The sequence below is a fragment of the Leptidea sinapis genome, chromosome 13 (genome assembly GCF_905404315.1).
Source record: "Leptidea sinapis chromosome 13, ilLepSina1.1, whole genome shotgun sequence".
NCBI lineage: Eukaryota > Metazoa > Arthropoda > Insecta > Lepidoptera > Pieridae > Leptidea > Leptidea sinapis.
In genome coordinates this window covers 5,348,325-5,372,624 of record NC_066277.1, presented here as the reverse complement: position 1 = coordinate 5,372,624, position 24,300 = coordinate 5,348,325, and the positions used below count along the sequence as shown (strand labels likewise).

General features: G+C 34.9%; 1 protein-coding gene and 1 long non-coding RNA gene across 2 annotated transcripts; one reads left to right on the top strand and one right to left on the bottom strand.

The window, feature by feature from the left end:
* The first annotated feature begins 993 nt into the window (after positions 1-993).
* On the top strand, positions 994-2,132 carry LOC126967512 (uncharacterized). The gene is made up of 2 exons (XR_007730010.1): positions 994-1,145; positions 1,712-2,132. It is a non-coding gene; the product is annotated as an uncharacterized LOC126967512 (long non-coding RNA).
* Positions 2,133-11,616: 9,484 nt separating this feature from the next.
* Positions 11,617-24,087, bottom strand: LOC126967393 (uncharacterized). The gene is made up of 3 exons (XM_050811838.1): positions 23,634-24,087; positions 20,202-20,511; positions 11,617-11,762 (listed from the first exon to the last, which is right to left on the bottom strand). Exons 1-3 carry the CDS (start codon positions 24,085-24,087, stop codon positions 11,657-11,659), a joined length of 870 nt encoding a protein of 289 aa, XP_050667795.1. The 3' UTR covers positions 11,617-11,656.
* Positions 24,088-24,300: the final 213 nt, after the last annotated feature.

Sequence of the window (24,300 nt, the reverse complement as noted above, 5' to 3'; positions counted from 1 at the left end):
CAGAACTGACGACAAAGCAATGGAACGATAGGAGGAAGCAACCAATGGGTCCTTGCCAGGTTTAATGATGGGTATAATATTTTGTGTTCTCCAAGAATTCGGGATTACACAGGAGGAGTAGAACGAATTGATAATATTAAGAAGGACTTTTTGCTAGGGTAGAGGATTTACAAATGAAGGAAAAAGGTATACCATCCGCGCTAGGAGAGGAATCATGAAGGTGATCAAGAACAGATGTTAGTCCGGAGAAAAAAAAAGGATCGTTCATTCTGTCTGAGTCGGAAAGGGTAGAAATCGGATCGGGGGTAAAAAGGCAATCAGATTCAGGGACGTAGGGAGGAGCTAGATGGCAAAAGAAAGATTTATAAAAGAGTTTGGGTCATTGTTTGAAATGTCCGGCATGTCAAAACCTCTACGATACGTTTTTATATTATTCCAAATGAGGGAAAGGGGGGAACGAGGAGATAAGGATTCACAGAATTGACGCCATCCAAGGGATTTCTTTTTGGGCTTGATGTCTTTAATTAAGAAGTCTTGATGTGCGAGCAGAAATCTGTATAAAGGAAATAAAATCTACCATGCTACAAGATGTGGAGAATATTTTCTCAGCTTCTTTTCGCGGGCGGACCATGGCGGAGCATTCAGCATCCCACCAAGGAGGGCAAGAAGTTAATTTTCGGTCAGGATTTTTTATGGAAATTGAAGCATCAGCAGCTTGTAAAATTGACGAAATGAACTTCTCATATATGTGGAGACAATTAGATGTTGTTATCTCTGTAAAAGAGTCACTTTCTGAGTCCATAAGTGTTGAGTATTTGTCAAGTAACGGGAGGGCGCACGAACGTACGTCAGTGAAACAAGCAAGTCGGTAACACACTAATTTATTGTCAGCTATATCGTAGCGATGAACGCCGGGTCGCAGCCCGCACACATAGATGCATCTATACAACATCCCTTCCCCTTAAGCTAAGTCCAAGTGAGCAAGTAATCCAAGTGAGCTACAGTCAAAGTCACTTCTGACAATAGATTTGTACAAAATTGAAAGTATTTTGGGATCTGCTCTCCAGGATATACCAGCAATACATTTCATAACATTTAATCCCTTAAGTGCACTTTTGGATATGGTTTTTATATATTTTTCAAATGTTAGTTTTCTGTCTATTGTTATGCCTAAAAATTTCTTTGAATTTACTCTGTTAATAATTTGTCCATTATAAAAAATATTATAAATTGGGTTATCATGTCCAAAAATCATTACACTGCTTTTAGATGGGTTGATCGTTAAATGTAAAATTTCATGATAATATTGAAAGAGTTGAAATAATGAACGGTTAATTTTGTTGGTGGCAATCTGCAAATTATAATTGCTGCTATATAAAATAATGTCATCAGCAAATTGTAAAATATTTACATCACAACTATTTACATATTTACAAATTTCACTAGTATATATATTGTACAATAAAGGTGATATTGCAGCATCCTGCATTGTACCTTTTGATGCAGTTTTTGGCCCAAATAATTGATTATTGTATTTTACATATAGTATTCTATTATTCAAGAAATTAAATATCCATTTACTAAGCAGTCCTGGTATTCCTAATCTAGTCAAAATTCTAACAAGTATGGCAGGATCTACACTATCAAAAGCACCTTGAACATCAAGGAATACACAAACAGTGTGTAACTTCTTATATTTTGTATGTTTCAGTTCAGAGATTAAACTGGCAAAACTATCTGCACATCAACACCCTCTACGAAATCCGTATTGAAATTGTGGGATAATATTATTGGATTCAACATACCAGTTGAGACAAACTTTAATCATATTTTCAAATATTTTACCAAGACAAGAAGATAAGGATATTGGTCTGTAAGAACTGGCAAGCTCCGGAGATTTGTCAGGCTTGAGTATGGGGATAACACATTGAGTTTTCCATGATTGTGGAATAATTTTCTTGTACCAAAGTAGATTTAGGATATTAAGGAAAACCTTTTGAGCAGATTCATCAAAATTTTTAATAATCATGTAAGGATAATCATCGAGACCTGGAGTTGTGTTTTGTCTAGATTGTAAACTCTTTGTAAATTCATTCCATGTAAATGAATTAAGTAAAAATTTTGAATTTTTATCATCATTGTTTAATTTATATAAATTATCTAAGTCATTAGTCTCAGTTAAATCACTTTTATCGGATAAGTTCTCTAGAAATGGAGAAATAAACTCATCTCCATATAATTTATTGCCTACTCTTACACCTTTGAACATTTTGATGAGATTCCAAATCTTACTTATTGGAGTAGTTCTAATAAAAGAGTTACATAAATTATTTCATCCTATCTTTTTCTATTCTGAGATAGTCTTTTTTTGTAGTTTATATAATTATCTATATTAGGCTCATTTCTGTATAGTTTTAATGCATTATATGAAGCAATAACACTTTGTTCATAAATATTATTCCACCAAGGTGCTGGTTGCCTACTTACAAAGTTATTTCGTTTAGTGAACTTTGGAATTGTCATTTCAATCAGAAATCATTGTAACTTGAAACTGGATCATGTAATTTTAAAACCAGGTTATCAAATGTTTTGGAGAGATTTTTATATGATACCCAATTTTTTCTTTTTCAAGCTTTTTTATATATAAACCTATCTACTGGAGAATTTATGTGATATTCATCAATACAAATTGAGATCTCTGTTATTGTTGGATAATGGTAACTTCCCATAGTATCATCATGGACAGACCAATCGCAACATGATGCGAGGCCAGCACTAATGAAACAAACATCAGTGTCGGAAGGATTTCGCCCTGGGTTATTGACAGTAGTAAATTTGCCATCATTTAAAATACATAAGTCTAAGTTATCTAATACATTGAATAAATCCAGGCCTCTGCTTTTAGTAGATATACAACCAAATGCAATGTGATGGGCATTGAAATCTCCACCTATGAAAATAGGTTTTGGAAGATTATTAATAATATTTTGCAATCTATTTATTCTTATATTATGTCCCTTAGAACAGTAAACACAAAGAATAGTCAAATTTCCACTACTAGTAGACAAGGACAGAGTAATGGTTTAAATATCTTCATAAAAAGTAGTGTCTAAGATATTATATTTTAAATAAGGTTTAATGAGTATTGCTACTCCATTATGATGGTTATTAGAGTTTTTATTATATCCGGGTATTTTAAAACTATTATCTTTAAACTAAGTTTCATTTAATAAACATATATCAATAGACTTTTCATTTAAAAATGTAGTAAGTAAGGGTTTTTTGCTATTTGCACTTTGTATATTGTATTGAGCGATACATAACTTTGATTGAGTATGGTATGGATCCATTATTTTAAATTTTTTATTAACATACATAAAATCACGCCTGTTTCCCGTAGGGGTAGGCAGATACCACTTCTTTCCACTTGCTACGATCCTTACATACTTGTTTCGCTACGTCCACTTTCATTATTCCTTTCATACATGCTCTTCGGTTTAGGGAACTCTAGACCTGGCCTTTTTTTAAGACGTCCCTAATTTGATCTTGAAACGTCCGCCTAGGTCTACCCCTTCCAACACTTTCATTCACACTGGCCTCATACACTTTCTTCGTCAATCGTTCTTCATTCATTCTCTCGACATGTCCAAACCATCTCAGCATACCTTTCTCAATTTTTGTCACATCTTCTTTCAGACCACAACGTTTCCTTATCTCACTATTTCTTATCCTGTCACTCAGTTTAACTCCTATCATACTTCTCAACGCTCTCATCTCAACTGCATTTATTCTGCTTTCATGTTTCTTCTGCCATACCCAACTTTCACTTCCGTACATGAGTATTGGAACCAACACCCCCTCATGCACAGCCAAACGAGCCTTATTAGACACCTTCTGCCTGCTCATAAAGGAGTGCAAAGCTCCATTAACCATGTTTCCTGCATTCACTCTTCTTTCAATATCACTCTCATACTTTCCATCTCTTGTAAATTTAGAACCCAGATACACAAACTCATTCACCTGTTCAATTTTTTCATCTCCAATCACGATATTGCAGTCTGTTACTACCTCATCTCTTTCAAGCACCATCACTTTCGTCTTCTTTACATTCATCTTGATTCCCTTTCTAGCAAAAGCTCCATTCATAGCAGTTACCATCTCCTGCTACTCCTCGGCCGAAGATGCAAGTAATACTTGGTCATCAGCATAGAGAAAACATTTGACGAGTAACTCATTCATTCTCAACCCACTTTCATTCTCTTTTAAATCTGTCAAGCAAGTGTTCATGAACAGATTAAACAGCCACGGTGACGCTACACATCCTTGTCTAACACCTTTTTCGATATTAAACCATTCAGTGTATGCCCCGTTTATCCTTACACAAGCACTAGAATCCCTATTAAGAGATTGCAATGCTCGTATGAGGACACTGCTCACACCGTTCGCGGACAATGCTGACCACAATTCATTTCTCACCACTCTATCATAGGCCTTTTCTAGATCCACGAACGCGCAATAGACCTTCTTGTTTTAAGCCAAAAACTTTTCGGCTATGCACCGCAAGGAAAAGACCTGATCCGTACATCCCATTCCCTTTCTAAATCCCGCTTGTGCATCCCACACTTTTTCGTCTGTTTCATTCACAACTCTTTCAATCAACACTTTTGCATACAATTTACCGACGACGCTGAGAAGGCTTATACCGCGGTAATTTCTGCAGTCCTCTCGTGACCCTTTTCCCTTATACAATGGCACGATTACAGCTTTGCACCAGTCTCCTCGTACTTGCCCATTTCGCCAGCACAAATTGAAGAGGTGGTACAGCTGGCTAGCCACTATGCCCTGACCAGCCCTCAGCATCTCGACGGTAATCCTGTCATACCCTGCAGCTTTACCTAATCTCATACTTTTCAATGCTTTCAATATTTCATCCATGATTATCTCACTTTCATCAACATTTATATTAGTTTCAATAGAAGCTGCCGGATGTTGTTCATGCACTTCCTCTCTTTCAAACAAACTTTCAAAATACTCTTTCCATCTTTTTAGCACACATTTTTCTCCTCTTATAATGCTCCCATCTTGACTCCTGATTATACTGAGCTCTGCTGTAAAAGTTTTTCCTCTGGCTGTTTTGATGGATTTCCAGAAGAACTTGATGTTTGACTGGAAATCTTCAGTGAGCCTCCTATCAAAATCATCCTTTCGTTCTTCTTTCTTTCTAGATACAACAGCTTTCGCTGCTGATTTCAATCTTTTATATTTCGTTCTTGCTTTTTTTATTAAAGCATCTTTAATTGTTGCAACAGTGGTAGGAGCATCATCACCTTTATTAGCCAGTTCCACCAATGTCTGCACTAGGGCCATCAGCACATCATTGTTGGCAGCAATATGGTTTTTAATGTCTTGTTGTGTACAGACATACTTATTATTATTTACATTATCTACAATATTATTTACAGGTTTATTAAGAGAATAGATCGTATTGAACATTATCGGGTAACAAATTAGATAAAAAAGTTATGCTGACAGTCTGTAGTGGGACACGCTCTTTTCCAATTTTCTTTGTAAATCTTCTTATAGCTATTATTTCGTAAATGGAGCTTAATCTGCTATAAAGTTCTTTGTTTGAGATATTGGTTGGAACAAATCTTATGACTCAAATTTTTTCTATTTGAGCAGTTGGAATAAATGCCCCCGTGCCATGCTTAGTTAAAGAATTACAATTATTAATAAAGTTATTAGCCGTATTACACTGTTTAAATATAACAGCTATTTTACTTGCGTTGACACACTGTATAGCCATCATACCTTTGATGTCATTGGCGAAAATATGGTTAAATAAGTAGGGCTCTTGTTGCCCAGTTTTTCATTGCTCACTGACACTGCTCAACGTAAACTTTAAATTTTGTATTTATTGTATTTTCGGGGTATAGTCTTTTATAGTTGGGTTTATAATGGGGTAAAAAGTCCTTCTCACCGCCTCCGCCATCACCATCACCATCAACATTTATTATTTGGTTGTCCTCGGACCGAGGACGTTTCAGTGAGGTGGGCGGGTTATCCCCGCCCCCCTCATTGCCCTCCATCTCAGCAGCCACTCACTATATTATTAATTATTTTTAATAGCAAAACAATGAGAAATACTTGAATTATTAATATAAAATTAAAATTCAAAATTTTTGTAAACCGCGCCAATTGAGGTTCCCGCCAAAACTCCAGTAATCAGTAAAGGGTGCATTCAGATGAAGTATATCAACGTTTTTTTTTTATTTAATTAGTGGCACGGGATGCAAGTCTATACGCCATCAACGTATCAAGTGAGTAGTGCTAGTGCCAAGTTTTTAAACTCACTTTTATGAGTCAAGTGAAACATAATGGAATTGGTGACTTTGGCATAGAGTAATAGAGTTGCCACAACCGAATGTTATTTTTAATAATCTCTATTTAGATTTTAGATAATAATGATAAATTTAAAATAAAATTACTGATTACTGCAATCCACGCACACAATCGGGGATTTCAGTTTGAAACTTTTAACTCTTTGATCTCCGGACTGAAAAAGAGCATGGATGGAGGTGACTACTTACCATCAGATAGCCTGCATGCTTGTTTTACCACATATTTTAATGATACTGTGCGCTCTGTGTGGTGCAGGTTGAGGCACATTTGCATGATTTCAGTTTGAAACTCATAACCGTATGCGCTTAATTAGTGAATTTACGTGTGCTTCGATCTCCGTACTGAAAAAAGACATGGATGGAGGTGACTACTTACCATCAAATAGCCCGCATGTTTGTTTTGCCACATATTTTTCTAACGACTTTATTGTACTAATTATTATACCGAAAAATAGAAGTATTGCTATACTTGGCAGATACTGAGACAAGTATAGATTGCGAGCGATAAATACAAAAAAATAAAATGTTATTCATTCTCTGGAGTTCAATACTTGCCATATGTTGAACACCATTTATTATTTTATTATATTTATTATTTATTTCGTCGTCATTGTTGCCATATTTATTGTGCTGATAGGGTTTTTTTTATGGCAGTAAGAGACGAGCAGGACGTTCGGCTGTATTTGATACGGCCTGCCCATTAAAATGCATGGCCGCTCAGGATTCTAGAAAAAACCAAAAAATGCTGAGCAGCACTACAATTGCGTACGTCACCTTGAGACATAAGCTGTTAAGTCTCATTTGCCCGAAACACAATAATAGATTATTGCCTCATGACAGAAAAAGGCGCTGTTGTGGTACCAATAATCTAGCCTTATACAAAGGAGCCTCCCACTGGTCAGTTAACAATAAATCCCCTTGCTGTGTGATGAGATCCTAGTGCATACTGATAATATTAACTCTTATTAAATCTTTCATAATATTTGGACCAAGCTCGTGAGGCTAGCGCCATCTGATTATTAACTCAACAATCATTGTTCCTATCCGTATCCGTAAATGGTCTAGTAGCGAAGCGACTCAATCAACACCTAAAGAGGGTCTCTAAGTAGATAGGATCAGAATCGGATTTTTTAAATGGAAGAGAAGGACAAGCAATTGTTTGGGTCACTTGTAAAGTGATCACGACCACTCATCTTCTCTTACATAATTAGAGGAATCACAGAAGCGTTGCCTGCCTTTTAGGTAGGTGTATGAATTTTTTGAACTTACCGTGGTCATATCGTCTAAGCAACACTACGTCAGGAAATTCATTCCATAGTTTGGTTGAACCAGGTAAAAGCCGTACTATCGCCATACATCCATGTAACATGTTAACCATATCTAAGACTGGCGTGTGGTATAAAAATAGAATTCGACGGCCCCGTGTTAATGCAGGCCAATACGCCCAATGAAGCGGCGTCTCTTCGCAACATCAAATGATCGAGCTGATCAGTCAGTAGTCTCTATCGATTCGAGAAGCTCTGCGTTGCACGTGGTCAAATGGATCGAGCTGATACTGTGGTGCACCTTACCAGCGATGTGAGCAATACTTCATAATATGTGATTGAAACTGCGAACAACTAGAATGAAGGCCAGTTTGAAGTATTGACTTGCATGACCCCCAAAGGTTCTTCAAAGGATAATTATAATTATTACATTCGGTATGTAGTTATTATAAGTATTTAATGTCCTAATTTTATGTTGTATAAGTATATTGTGTAGGTAGTAAGAGTAGTTATAGCAACTTCAGCTTATAAAACTTAGGTACCTCCAGGAATTCGTGCGCCCGTAGTTATGATTTCGTAAATAAGGCGCAGAGCGACACACGCCTGCCGGCGCATGCCGCAGGAACCTTATCCTTGAATTACCTAGTCGTTTTCTTTTTTAATGTTAGTAACTAGACTGTTCCAGAATATTTGAGACTTATACTTATTTATTTAATTTTTTTTTTATAAACAATTTAAGCCATCCTCATGAAACTTAATTGATAGAAGACGAGAGATTTGACGTCGGTATTATTTTGCAAATAATGTTGCAAGGAAAGAACCAGCAAAACCATACCTATTTAAATAGTATATATTTTTTTTTTTTTTTTTTATCAAATAATGTTGTTTTATATTCTCTCAGTCAACACTGGAGTTATAAGATAAGCGCAAAGTTAGCAATATTTCCAAGCAACCTTAAGTTAAAAATATATATTACATATGTCAAATTAATTAAGTACAGAAAATAATTTAGAATTAATTGCTTAATCTCTAATCATCGGCAATTTTTCAACAACATTTCGTCACTCAAAGCTTTTAAATTTTTATTATAAGAAGTTGAATGTTGTACTTACCTCGTAAACAATTAATTATACATACTATAAATTCATATTTTTTTTAATTTGAATTTCCGTTGCAGTTAGCGTCACGCTTGATTAAATATTATTACTTGGGGTGGAGTCGTGGGAAGAGTCATATTCTTCCCTAAGATAATATCTGCGAGGGGAGCGATGGCCTGTCCACGCGTCATGTTCGTGAGCTAGCGCTGTTTGGGAGGACTAGTCGGTCTTGTCAACGTGAACTACAACAACTTCAAATATTCTTACAATGTTTATATTTCTTATAATATCTTAATATGTTTATATATTTTTTCTTACCCAAGTAAGTGGAACGTTCGAGAATTTCTATTGCAGCACCAGATTGTTCCTTGCCATTGCTTCTCATTAAAGCACAAAAAGTGATAGTAAGTAGATGGTAAAATGTAACTTGACATTTTAACCTGAGTGTAGTTTTTTGACTTAAATGAATTTATTTTATTATATTTTCATATGTTTTTCCGCTGTGGAACTGACATGAGCTTGCTACTGCGTTGCATACAGCTCGATATGATATAGATAACTTCAACACCCGCAGCTCTCATCTGTTTTCTGGCTCAGTTGTCCACTTATCTATTACTAGCTGACCCGGCAAACGTTGTTTTGCCATATAAAGTATAATTCACGCGATAGTTTTATAAGTAATAAAATATTGCCTATATTATAGCCTGCACATCATTTTGTTCTATTGTCAATAGTTTTTGCAGCGCACGCAAAAATAGGTTTTCGATTTTACACCTTGTGTTACAAAATAGCAATTTTATTACGGATCCCTTATTTTGAAAAAAAAAACATAGCCTATAGCCTTCCTCGATAAATGGACTACCCAACACTGAAAGAATCATTCAAATCGGACCAGTAGTACCAGAGATTAGCGCGTTCAAACAAACAAACAAACACTGCAGCTTTATATATTAGTATAGATGAAAGTAATATGTAGTGCAGTACACAATAGAACATTGTTGTCATGTAATAACTACAAAATAAAATTCTTAGTGTGTATATACTTATTAGGTACAAACGTAAGAAATTATAACTTCTGTGGTTTGATATAATAAAATAAACGATATTTCGAATTGCTTTTTAAGACACGTTGCGACTGCGCAAATCTTCGCCTTATCGCAACAATATGGCCGCAACGTAACAAGTTACAGCCACTTTGAATAGAAACCTCTATTAGTACACTGATGTAATGGTTATAGTTGCCTGTTATGATTTTACAGTGTCACTAACACTTTCCACTATTTTAGAAGGAGATAGATATATCAACGGTGTTGGAGAATCCTGTCGCTCTGCATGCGCATTTTAAAAAAAATCACTTCAAACTGCCCAACCCAGCAACGTTGATTTAATTTCACATCTTGCATGCAATAAACACTACAAGAAAATAAAAAAAGAGCACATTTCATTGTCTTTTTTTTCACGTTGTTCCTGCAATAAAATCCTGTTGTTTCCGATACAAAATTAAAGCCTATCTCATACGACCAATGGAAGTATTAACATTTCATTAGAGTGAAATTTAAATTGAACGGTTGAAGGTTTTAGCGTGACCAATTGGTGATCAACTTTCCCAACAAGGGAAGTCTTTCTTCGTAATTTCTAGTATAATGTTTCTATCAGTATAAGTAGTTCAGTTTTCAAATTTTATTACACATAGTTAAACTAAGTAGACAATAAAAACAAAATATTTACTAAATTTATTATTACTTATAATTATATATCTATTACCAAGAAAATTTATTGATTCTGCGCGTTGATCAAGGCAAAAACAGAATAAGTACCGCGAACCACCTGTAAATACAATTTATTATTAAGATAACACTAATGAAATAAAATGAAATTTGTTTATTACCTCGACTACAGTAGTTGTAGATCTTTGTAACTTTGATCGATGTTTTATATTATATATTTTTTTTAGTTTTATCATTCTCTTACTTTAAGGGGGGGAGGGGGTTATTTGACCACTTTAAAAGTATCTCTCGTGCAAACTTTTTTAAAAACAGATTAGAAAAACTTATATCAAAAGCCTCAATGTCATTTTTGAAGACCTATCCATAGATACGTATGGGTTTAGTGAAAAAAACTTAAAGAGTTTCATTTCTAAGTATGGGACTCCTACAATTTATTGTTTTTTTTTCTATTTTTACATATAAAAATCTTAATGCGGTTTACAGAATACATCTTCTTCCCAAGTTTCAACAGTATTGTTCTTATAGATTCGGAAAAACGTGGCTATGACAGGCACAGACAGGCAGACATGACGAATCTATAAGAGTTCCGTTTTTTCCGATGAAAACAGACCAGTTTTATTACTTTAGTGTGCGTGACAAGCTACGTCTTACACTCGCGATTTGTATATCGCTTTGTGTGAGTGTGCATGCATTGCTCAAAATAGAGGTTAACTGTCAACCTCAATTTTTTTTTTCGACGTGTTCACAGCTGGCACAGTCTATATATAAGTATAATCTATACTTCATAATATGCAGATATACTTCATAGTATCTGGATAAAAAGTATAGAAGTTTAATAAGATCGCGTGCAAGAGAGAAGATCATCTCTAACGGAGATACAGAAAGATATAAGAGGAAAGCGAATCTATTTTTACTGTAACCAATTTTGATTGACAAATCGTAAACAGTCAGCCACGCTTGGAATTAGCTTCTTAGTATTTTAAATATTAAACTAGCTAACCACTAGCTATAGCACACATTGGCAAATCAAAATTGGTGTCACGCTTCATCGGGCTGTCAGATCGTCTACACGCTAATATATTCAAGTCTATGATTTACCATTAGGAAAGTCACGTGTGTGAGATCAATCATTTTAAATGCTTTCATAATCAGAGGTTGCTGCGCTCTTATACATGCGAACATGACGATTTTACGAAGATGGCGACCACGAGGCAAGTGCGGTGGAAGGAGATTCCAGCCGCAATAGAATATAGACTCCGATAAAAGGGACGCCTGCAAAAATGAGTCAATCAAACACATTTTCTTTTACATCTTCAATTTTTTTTAGTAAGATTTTTAAGCTATTAATAAATTTTAAATTTTAAGATATTATTAAAATTTCGGCACACAAAAGTATAAGTGTTTATAATAATATGTATATAATCAATATACACTGTAACGTAGCTGTGAGTGTTGATTTAAAAGAGCGGCAGTGAGATTCTTGCCACTTCTTCTCAATAAAGCTCAACCTTATCCAAAGTGGTGGCAAATTAAAAAAAAAGCTTTTACATGTTACGTGTCATATCTTTGACCTACATGAATAAACTGATTTTAATTTGATTTGAATAAATTTTTATGATTCCACTGTACACAACTTAAAAAGTCTGTGTATCTGTGTAGTACCATGGTGCTACCAAAATGAATTTATATAATATATCTTAATTCTCGTAGCATTTTCGTGATGCGAAGTGTCTGTCGAAATGATAAGGCGCTACCTCCACGAACGAGTGCATCGTGACGAGTACTGCATTTTATCATCGGGTAGTATCCACAAGATGACGATTATCACACAGTATCGATATGATTTTCTGCGGAAAGAACACGAGAATACGACGACTTCATTTTACAATTGTAAAAAACTAGGGCGCGATAATGGCTCGCATTCAGTCACTCGTCATATAATATCACTGCGTTAACATCGCCTTGTGGAGGCATATCCTAAGAGTTTCTTGCGGCGTTTCTTCTCAATCATAGCTTCATTTGTTTCCGAAGCGATGGTAGTGTTAGTGTGGACATCAAAAAGAGGCTATTATACCTTTCAAGAGAGTGCATAGAAATACATGCCATGACAATAATATCGCTCGCTCGTGTAGGTGGCTCCTAAGTGATATATGTCATATATATCAAATCAAATCAAAATCAGTTTATTCACGTAGGTCACGGAAATGACACTTATGAATGTCAAAAAAATATATTCTTCTTATTGAATATACCGCTACTTCGTAAAGGGTTGAGCTAATGAGAAGAAGGTGAAAGAAACTCATTGCCATTCTTTTATATTAAGATTTACAGATCATTTCAATTACAATATAAAATGTAAAATGATGCAACAAACACACTCAAACGTCAAATAGTCAATGTCTTACACGACTAAGTCAAAAAAGTAAATGTAAATTAATACAAAAGTTATTGAGTATAGTAGCTGCATCATCCACGTACACCATAAATCAATAAAGGTATTCTGTGAGCATTTTATAAGCGATTATAAATAAATAAACATGTATATATCCATACATATATATATACACAATAACTTTTAAGAATCTTAAACCGAGTCTCCGGCAACAGGATCATCCTGCCACCACAAGCAGCGCCCGTTCACGAGCATGACGCATGAGATAGCCATCGCCTCCCTCAACCATATTTTAGGGAAGGGGACGACCCGTCCCATGTCGCCGCCACAAGCAGTGACATTTAAGCGAGCATGATGAAACCTGTTACGAGAACTCAGGAAACAACAATAAAATAATCCTAATTTACGTATCATGCAATAATCACCAAATAAATACCTCTACTTACAATTTGACAATCCTGCTTAAACTTGTAATTAATATTACATTTTTACTAACAGTAATCAAAAGCTCAATCCTTTAGGGTAATCAAATCAAAATCACCTTATTCAGGCAGGTCAACGAAATGACTATTCTTTTTATATCCACCTCCTTTGCGGGTTCAGCTTTAATAAGAAGTGGCAAGAAACTCTTTGTGGCAATCACTCACAAATCATTTCAGTTACAATATATGTAAAGTGATGCAGCAATAATACTTAAACTACAAATACTCAAAAAAAAATGTAAATTAATACGTAAAAACAAGAGCTATTGAGTACAATCACGGCCGACTACTACTGTATCAACAATAATACTAGGCCATGGTACAGTAGATGCATCAATCCACACACACCGTAAATAAATAAAGGTATTTAGCGACCATTTTATTAGCAAATATAAAAAATATAATTTTTAATTTTAAAACCATGAGGTAGGGTTTCCGGCCACAGGATCATCCTGCCACCGCAAGTAGCGACCGTTCACGAGCATGACGCTTATGTTTAATATAGGCTTTGAACTTGTTGAGGGACATTTCCATTATGTTCTCAGGAAGCTTATTATAAAATCTAACGTATTTACCGATGAATGACTTTTCGAGTTTACTAAGCCTAGAAGTGGGCATTAACAGTTTATTTTTGTTTCTAGTATTAATATTATGTTTTTCATATACCTTATAAATGTATTGCCATTTTTATGAACATACACTAAATTTTCATATTTAGAAACAGTCAGAATTTTAAAATCTTTAAATTTAGATCTAAGCGACTCTCTTACCATAAATTGCCCGAACAGCTCTTTTCTGCAGCACGAAAATAGAATCAATATCAGCAGCATTACCCCATAATAATATACCATATGACATAATGCTGTGAAAGTAACTAAAATAAACCAATCTTGCAGTTTCAATTTCTGTTAAGGAACGAATCTTTTTAACTGCGTATGCATCAGAACTTAGTCTACTTGATAAATTTGCTATATGAGGGCCCCATTAGAGTTTGGCATCTAGCGTTATTCCAAGAAAAACAGCGGTATCAACTATATCTAATTTCTCGTTTTTAAGCTGTATATCGATTGACACTTGCTTAACATTAGGTAAAGTAAATTTAATGCATTTCGTTTTATTACCATTAAGTAACATGTTATTAGCTTCAAACCAATGCACAACTTTAGTTAAAGCATTGTTAACAACATCAAAATTTGGTATGCTACGGTGTATTTTAAACATGAGTGATGTATCATCAGCAAACAACACAATTTGATATTTATCTTTTGCAATATAAGGGAGATCATTTATATAAATAATGAATAGAAAAGGTCCTAAAATCGAGCCCTGTGAAACCCCCATTTTAACTGTTGATCCAGAGGACCTCTTTCCATTGATATCCACCTTTTGTATTCTACAATTTAAATAGGATGTCATTAAGTCCAATGCTTTATTTTTAATACCGTATTGGTGAAGTTTTCTAACTAATGTTTCGTGTTCAACACAATCGAACGCCTTGGATAAGTCACAAAAGACGCCAAGTGCATCACGAGACTCCTCCCAGGCTTCAAATAAATTATGTATCAAGTCAATACCTGCATCGGTAGTTGAACGACCCTGGGTGAAACCAAACTGTTTGGAGAGCAATAAATTATTACGGAAAAAATGATGAAGCAATTGATTTAAAATTAACTTTTCAAAAATTTTTCTTTCAAAAACTTTAGCTTAGTAGTCAGGGTCACTAACCATTCGGCTATATGGGTCGTCGTATTAAATTATAGAACTTATTAAAGAATAAATTATAGATTTCCTTTGGTTTTAATGTATTATGTAAAAATGGGAGGTCTCTAACAAGGGTGGCCCTCACTCTTTCTATGCGGTCTGATGTAACTGGCACAAAAGTTATTTTGTGTTTAGTTATATTGGGTTTTAAAGATTCAAACTGAATTAACTGACCACAGTGGTCCGAATCTAATTTACTAATTATGTTTTTACTAGTAGCCCTCACATTTGTAAAAATATTATCAGTACATGTGGCACTAGTAGAAGTTATTCTTGTGGGTTCCATGAACATATTGGATAAGTTGTATGATTTAAATAGATTTAATAATTTAATACTTAAAGCACTATTTTCTAAAATATTTATATTAAAGTCTCCACAAACAAGCAGTTTTTTATTTGATTTTGTGGTTTTGAATAAAACTTCATTCATAACTTTCTCAAAAAGTTCAGTGTTACCACAGGGTGGTCTATAAACAGACACAACAATGAATTGCTCAATATATATTCTGTAGTATTTTTGTTTCTTGATTTATGAATCAAAATTTTCGTTAATTTTGTAATGAGAATATACCTGATATGTGATTTCACCCGCGTTGCACAGAAACAGTCCTAATAAGAAGAATAATGCTGCTACAAAAAAAATTATCTTCAACTTTGCCACTAAAGTCAGGCCTTCTGTAAGCTAATAAAGTTACAAATAACTACATTAAAACATCGACAGCAGTATTTCAAGAAACTACATTCCGTTGAACGTGTTGTGCTACCGCGTAAAATAAATTTTATTCATAAAATGTTGTGTTATATATAAGAAAATAGGCACATGGTATTGCATACTTTTTTATAGATGTATTAAATATCAATATCTTCACGTAGTTCGAGGGATTTTCTTTCGACGGGTCACTAATAAAGCCGGCAACGCATCTCTTGACCCCAAGGTGTTGTGGATGTCCTTGGGCGGTTGTCTCACCAATCCCCATCCCGTGGGCATCTTGCCCGTTTGCCTCCTCTTATATAAAAACTTAAATATTTAAGGCTATTCCTCATGCTGTGGCTAAATACAAACATAACTTATCAAATTCACATATTAATTAATTAGTTTTATAAAATTGTAGAAATGTATTCCTCGCCGAGTGAAGAACATATTGAATATCTTATGAGTAGGTATCCGATAATATTCTTATTTAAGAAGCGCATCTTTCTTTCTTTAATTAATCATCATCATCATTTCCACCGAAAGATGTCCACTGTTGGACAAAAGCCTCCCCCAAAGATCGCTATGACGATCGGTCCTGCACTGCACTCTGTTCTGCATTATTTCTTTAATTATTACCAATTAATTATTTGTGATAACAATTTTAAACAGTAAAATAATTTAAAAATAATATTTTTTTTGATGGAAGACGACGACAGTACTAAGTTCACTTCATGTTAAGTGATCACCGCAGCTAAGATTCTTCTGAACACCAGAGGAATCACAGGAACGTTGTGGACCTTAAAGAAATCGTCTTGGAAACACCGCACAAGAAAGCTCATTTCACAGTTTGGTTGTACGCTGAGGAAAGTTTCTTGAAAGCTGCACTGTGGAGGAAGCCAGACTAGTTGTGACTGAGTGAATTTAAAAAAAAAATACTCACAGCGATTTGCAGTAACAGTGATACGGCAGAACCGGAACTTTGACAAAGCTGCAAAGCCATCACTCTCCTGAAGGCTTTGTCTACCTGTTTGAATATTCTGTTGTCATCGTTTAGCGCCATCGGAAACAGGGAATTAGAAATTTTATAGGTGCCAAGATAATTATTGAAGTTATAAATCTGAGAAAGGATTGATGGTTAAAGTTTAAAGAGATTTGCTAAGACTTTGAATAAGTAGAATCCGATAAAGACTTACCCATTCAAGCTAATATACCTTAAGTAAAACAAGGGTTCAGTATCTATCACTACATCTTATAAAACAAAGTCCTCGGCCGTGTGTTTGTTCGCGTTAAACTCAAAAACTACTTCTCCAATTTTTCACACTATTATCACCAATGGATAGCGTGGTTTTCGAGGAAGGTTTTAGTATTTCATTTGTAAGGTTTCTGTACATATTTTTATATTTTGTATACATTAACGATATATGTTGGAGGTGTAGGAAAAAAATAAGCTGTCTGGGAGCGTTCAACGAAAACGCTGTGTTAACCCTTTGAGACGTAGCAAAATAATTTATGGTGCAATTGTGTATCTTATATAGGTCTACAGAAAAGACGGCGATGGTATATATCTATCTCTTAAGAATAACATAGTATATCCATTTAAATTAGCAATTATAAAGCGGTGTAAATGTAAAAGCTGTTTATATTTGTGTAAATTTAATCCTTATCATTTTATTACTACATACTTAGATTAAGGATTGGTCTCCGGTGCGCTCCAACTAGATACCGCAGGCGTAATCGAAAAGTGTGGCAACTAATACTACGTCCAGGCTGGCGTACTCGAGTCAGTCTGGAACAATGTGTGACGTTGACGTGCCACATGTCTGTTAAACTTTTCTAAATTGATTTGAAACGAAAATGTCGGGTTGCGTAGTAAAACTTTGTAAAAAGAATACTACATGAAATAATAAAGATACTGGGATCACATATCATCAGTAAGTATGTTGTATTTTATTAATTTCAATGTAAAATTACACGAAACGTATATAAGTTACAAAATTTGAAAGATGGCATTGAGTGTCAAGATTCCACGCACACAAGCATCTTTACAAATACACACTACAATATAAAGTTACCGTAATAAAAAACGCTATTTTTATTAGGTAGTGCGGTATATAGTTTGAGCGCAGCGGAGACCATCAATAATATAAGACTACAATACTATAAAATCATTCAGAAATATGGCGATTTCAACTTGATTCAGTGAAATTCATAGTCCTACGACGGGCCGCGCCTACCATGAACTCTTATTCCGATTCAATTCAAATGAACTGCTTTGCTATTTCATACCACGACGTCATTAGAGCTATCCAATAGGTTGACGTCAAATCAAGTCGGAATTTGAATCGCAAAATGTTTTAGTTCCCTCATTCATTGGTACCATGAGGTAATATTTCAACCTTAACTAGATAGCTTATGTGTGAAAGTGAGAGATTCAAAAAACGTTGCTATTTCTTAGCGGAAAGTGTTTTGTTAATAACTTTTGAAAAATAGTGAAAACATACAGAAAGGAAATTGGAATTAATGAAAGATGAGATGAGAATACTTTATCGGACTTTTTAATTAAACAAAATACTGAAAATACATACCAAAAATGAAAATACTAAAGACGAGGCAGTAAGGCCGCTGGCTATAGCCTGTTCGCAAAAATGAATTAAAAAAAATGTACTCTGTGCTTCTGTCAAATCAAACATGAATCGAGGTGCATTCATAACTCGTTTTAATCAGTTTATAAGCAAACCCTTAAATTGAAATTTAAAGAACTAGACATATATATATATATATATATATATATTATATATATATATATATCGGCGCAAATACTACAACACGAATTGAAAACACGTGCACGTGCACCGAGCCTCATAAATACAGCCGCACGGTCGACACTTGAGTCAGTCGTGCTCGGGCTGTCGTACGGTACGAACCTCTCTGGGACGCCGTGTAACACTGCCCGTTGAATAAACGATAGTTATAAAATACCTATTCGTGTAGTTTTCTTTAGAAGAACCAATGAGTGATCTTCAGCAAGATAGGAATTGTGATGTCAACATTAATGACGTCACACCTTTTAAAAACAATACAAAGGTTCTTTCCTCGTCATCAGAAGTGGGATACGACCTGATCAACTGCGAGCAACCAACATCCAGCAGAAGGGACCGTTGGTAGATAAAAATACGCCATTGGAAGCAGGGTCACAAGGACTGCAAGCATACCCATAGTATGGAAATCAGATGGGAGGGATACCAAGTCATTTCTTGATGGAGACGATGCAGAAAATGTCAGTGCACTTATGTGCTTTATTTACCGAAGTGAAGATAAAGGATTCAAGTTTACTTTATTTGACTGGAACGAGTGCGCTGCAATGCGTAGTGCAGAACGAGGGTTTGGTGACACTCGTGTATTAGTGCTGGGTTGTAGGTGGTACCCTGCAGCGCTGTTAGTACCGCCATACTGTCAGAAAGAATTCTGATTCTGTGGCCATGTACTTTTCTTCTTAATATTGCGCTGGCGGCTTCCTTGATGGCTACGCACTCACATTGGAAGATGGAGCTGTGTGTGCCCAAGGGATCCAATGGTGTCAGTGTCTCGAGGTGCTACGAAGCGGTAACTGCATTTGCTGCATAGCCTGGCGTGACAGATAGCGTCTACAGCGGAGGATGGAGCATCGTGAGGCGCATTTTCCGTCGCGGAATCCACTCTTGACGATGCAGTTTGGTGTCAGCTCGTGGTGCTGCAGGATGACACCTGTACATGCTTATTTACGTGTTGACCGTATCGGCGGAAAACGAATTACCCACTTACCGAGATCCTATTGCACAACACACCCAGCCCATTCCATCAATCATATGAGAAAGGCTGTCACTGCAGCCACACTAAGACTCAGTGTGAGGATAATCAGAGTAAAGGTTAGTACCTCTTTTCAATAATTCAAAAAAAAGAACCAGACGAAATGTAAATCTTGACTTAAAAGAGTGGCAATGAGTTTCTTTCTTCTTCTTATTAGCTCAACCCTTTACGAAGTAGCGGTAAATTCAATAAGAAACAATATTTTTATTTTTTTTCGACATTCATAAGTGTCATTTCCGTGACCTACACAAATAAAGTCTTTTTGAATTTGAATTTGAATTATTTAATAAGTACAAAAAAACCGCTAAAATCATATCATTTTAGGTTTCGAAACGCAACGCATATGGTTCGAGTAAGAGAGACAGACTTATGCAACGACTGTACAGCGTCATCCGCTGCTCACACGGCGGACCACCACTGTTTAGGTTCCTAAACTGAACTGCATCGAAATTGAATCGCTAATTAAAAGTTGTTGGTAGGATTTCTGTACTTTTATAGTAAATTGATACAACGAAATAAGTACATCAAATTTCTACCTTAATAGTTCTTTATGCATTATAATTCCTTCGATCAATCCATTTGATAAGTTCTCGGCCGCTTGCACAATATCACCCCGGACACAAATACGCTCGACCTCATCTCGTAAATTCTCGAAATAATGTCTCAACGTTATAAGTTTATATTTGAATATTATAAGATTGACCATCGTAAGTCCGTCTACTGTGGTTATCATACTTATCATCATGATGCATAGAATAACCGTAGTAGTAGTTCTTGTAATAGTAGCGATTATAGATTCGTCATCGTATAACGGGTAATATGTGACGACTGTTACAAAATGCGAGCCTGAAATATAAATGATTATAAGAATCTGCTACAAACAAATAAAAGGCATAAAGGCATTTATTTCTCAAATATGATTCCTTTAGAATTCTTTTTGATGTCATTTCTAATATACTAGGTACTTCTACTGCTTTGGAAACAAATGGCGCTCTGAGAGAGAAGAAGCGTTGCAACTCTACATTCATTGCTATTGCTATAAAATAATCATAATCTAGTCTCAGGCTGTCCGATCACTTAGATATTCAGCTGTGGAGTAATAGGATTTACGACAGAGGCATTTTTTTATAAAACAGTTAAATTTATTTATAGATAATGCCTGAACAGTGGCTGGGACTTTATTATAAAAGTGTATACATTTACCCCTAAAGCTATTATGTATCTTATGAAGTCTACTAGAATTAGTTACAAGCAATCTCTTATTTCTAGTGTTATAATAATGAAAATCACTATCAAGAGCAAAAAGTTGACGATTTTTGTGAACATATATTAAGTTTTCATTAATGTACTGACAATGAACAGTCATAAAATTTATTTCTTTAAATTTTTCTTTGAGAGACTCTCTATAACCAAGCTGATAGCACGAACAGCTCTCTTTTGCAGAGCAAACACTATATCAATGTCAGCAGCATGACCCCACAGTAAAATACCGTACGTCATGATGCTGTGAAACTAACTGAAGTATACCAACCTAGCGGTCGCAACATTAGTGTACTCTCTAATCTTTCTAACAGCAGTCATAAAATATTTAATAATTACCGACTTCAAAAAGGAGGAGGTTCTCAATTCGATTGGTATTTTTTTATGTATGTTCAACCATTACGCCGAGATTTATAATCCGATTAACGTAATTCTTCTATGTTTAATGCGAAATAGTTGCCATTTTGGTCTCATAAAAATTTTACATATTGGCCCAGTAGTTTTCATTTTATGAACATTGTTGTTTACGTGGACGATGTAATTCTAGTTTTTTTTACTTTTTCATTTAGGTTGATTTTATATTATTACTAATTCGCCTCCGTATCATTCGTAGCTAACAAACGTTCTTTACGATATTTTACTGTCTCACAAGAACGTGAAATAGTGTTTCGAACAGTATTTTTCAGAGTCGATTTTTTATTTTATGTTCCCGTTTCTTAGGATCTATATTGTTTCAGGCGCCCGGCATCATTCGTAGGCCTACCCATTAGGTACATAAAAATGACTATTATGACATATAACAAAAAAACAACCGACTTCAAAAACACTATTTCAAAACAAAAGATATAATATGCACTTAAAAGTATAAAAATAATTGCGTATTCTTATAATTGTATAAGAATACGCAATTATTTTTATACTATATTATATAGATTAATTAATTAGATTGCTAATTAATTAATCTAATTCTAGTGACGATTATTGGAATTTATTAGTTATCATTTTTGGAATTGGTGTCCTTCCGCCGCGACTCGCTCACGCCTCTCGCCTCCTCACAACTCAAGCACATCTCACTTATAACTATGTATGTAGTTACAAACCTATCTTGGATGACACCGACTCCAAAAATTACAATCAGCGTAACTAGAATTAGATTAAATAATTCGATTGTATAAAATTACGCATTATTTTTATACTTTTTAGTGCACATTATATATATTATTTAGAAATAGTGTTTTTGAAGTTGGTTGTCTTTTTGTTAATTTTTATTTTATTTTATAATTTTTAGTGAATTTGAAGTACACCAGTGGTAGGCCTCTTTGCACAGGATGCCGGCTAGATTATGGGTACCACAACGACGCCTATTTCTGCCGTGAAACAGTTACGTGTAAACATTACTGTTTGTTTCAGCCTGAAGGGCGCCGTAGCTAGTGAAATTATTGGCCAAATGAGACTTAACATCTTATGTCTCAAGGTGACAAGCGCAATTGTAGTGCCGCTCAGAATTTTTGGGCTTTCAAGAATCCTGAGCGGCACTGCATTGTAATGGGCAGGGCGAATCAATTACCATCAGCTGAACGTCCTGCTCGTTTTGTCCCTTATTTTCTTAAAAAAACAATCACTAACTAACAATTTGGCTAAATATGTGTAGATATACTAAATATTTCAATGCAGCAATGAACGTAAGCGCTTCGCAATTTGATTACAGACAGTAAGAAATTCTGCCACAGATCGCACCCTTACTATAAGTCGTTACGGAGTCCCATTTATCATCATATTTAACTACGACAATTACTTGGCCATAACTATGTCATGTTAGATGACTTAAACACCCGGATACTATAAAAAAGATTCGGCCGAGTATCGTTGATTTGCTCCTAAGAATTGAAGAGTTCCGTTACTTTGTCATGGATTCCGTAATCAGAACCTTACCAAACTCTCACCAAACTATCTTTGAAGTATGTCCTTTCCAATAAAAAAAGAATCATCGAAATCGGTTGTCGCGATATTGAGCTATTCGTAAATTTATCATCCACTTAGCTGTACGTACGTATAGCAAATTTAAGACTTTTATGGTTTTCTCATGGATGGCATTGTCAGATCTGGACCAAATTACATTGGGACCACACGGGAAGCAACAGCTTTCAAATAAAAAAAGAATTATCAAAATCGGTTCACCCTGTCGAAAGTTTTAAGGTAACAAACATAAAAAAAAAACATACCGACGAATTTAGAACCTCCTCCTTTTTTGAACTCGGTTAAAAAGCAAGGAAATGTTATATGTTTGTATATATGTTCACCTGATGTAATCTAGAAAAATCCTACTGTAGTTTCCAGAACAATCTATTATAGACACTAAAAGTAAAACAAAACTACGTTTAAAAAACCGACCTCAAGAACTAGAAAGTATAAAATATCTTAATAAAAATTTAATTTAAAACACCACTTGTTCAAATCTAATATAATCAAATAATAAAAAACTATTATTTGCATGTGCTACCTATTATTGTATTTAAAGTCAGTGTCAAACCAAATGTAAGTACCTACACCCGCCACGCGTAACTTTGAGCGGGATAGCTTTAATTTTATATTTTTTATAAGTATTTAAGTAATTGCAAAGAAACTAATTTAGAGAAAATAAATGCCTTTTTATCTCATGATAGTGACAGAGCTATATACAGCTATTATAAATATTAGGTATACTTTACCGTTGTAGACTTTCCTCAAGCCTTCGAATATAAAGCAAGCCACAGAACCATAAACAATAACGATATAAGCCGTTATATTTACTTTAACCCTGTTGTACTTTTCAATCATTAAAGCTTCATCTTCGTGAGTTTCGCAAACTTTAACCAAGTCATACAGAAGCTGTTTAATCAATGTTTTATTCCCAATAACAGAGTAGAGTTTCATCATAACAATGGTATGACTCACAGCAAACGATATGGCATCACTTTTCTCATCCTTAGGCAAGTCACCAATTAAAGCTGCTAATATTTCTAATGCGGTCATAAAACTATAGACGGAAAAAAGTACTGTACTTAGTATTTTGTAATACGTCTTATTATCATTTCCTACTTCGTCCGCTTCATACCAAAAATTTCCTGAACCGACAAGATAGACTTTTTTACAAAACGCTTTTAGAATTATGTAATTTTTCATATTTTCTTTAAAAATAATATAGCTCTGGCACAGCCGTCCCCCGACTTAGCTTATCGAGTAAATAGTCTGTAGACCGCGTCAATTTAACTTATAAACTAGTTTGTAACAACTTTTAAAATACTTTAGGTATAATCATACAAAGCTAAATAAATTCCGGTGACCCGACTAATAGTTTTTGAACCGTTTCGTGTACAATATAGACTTATTTTCTCA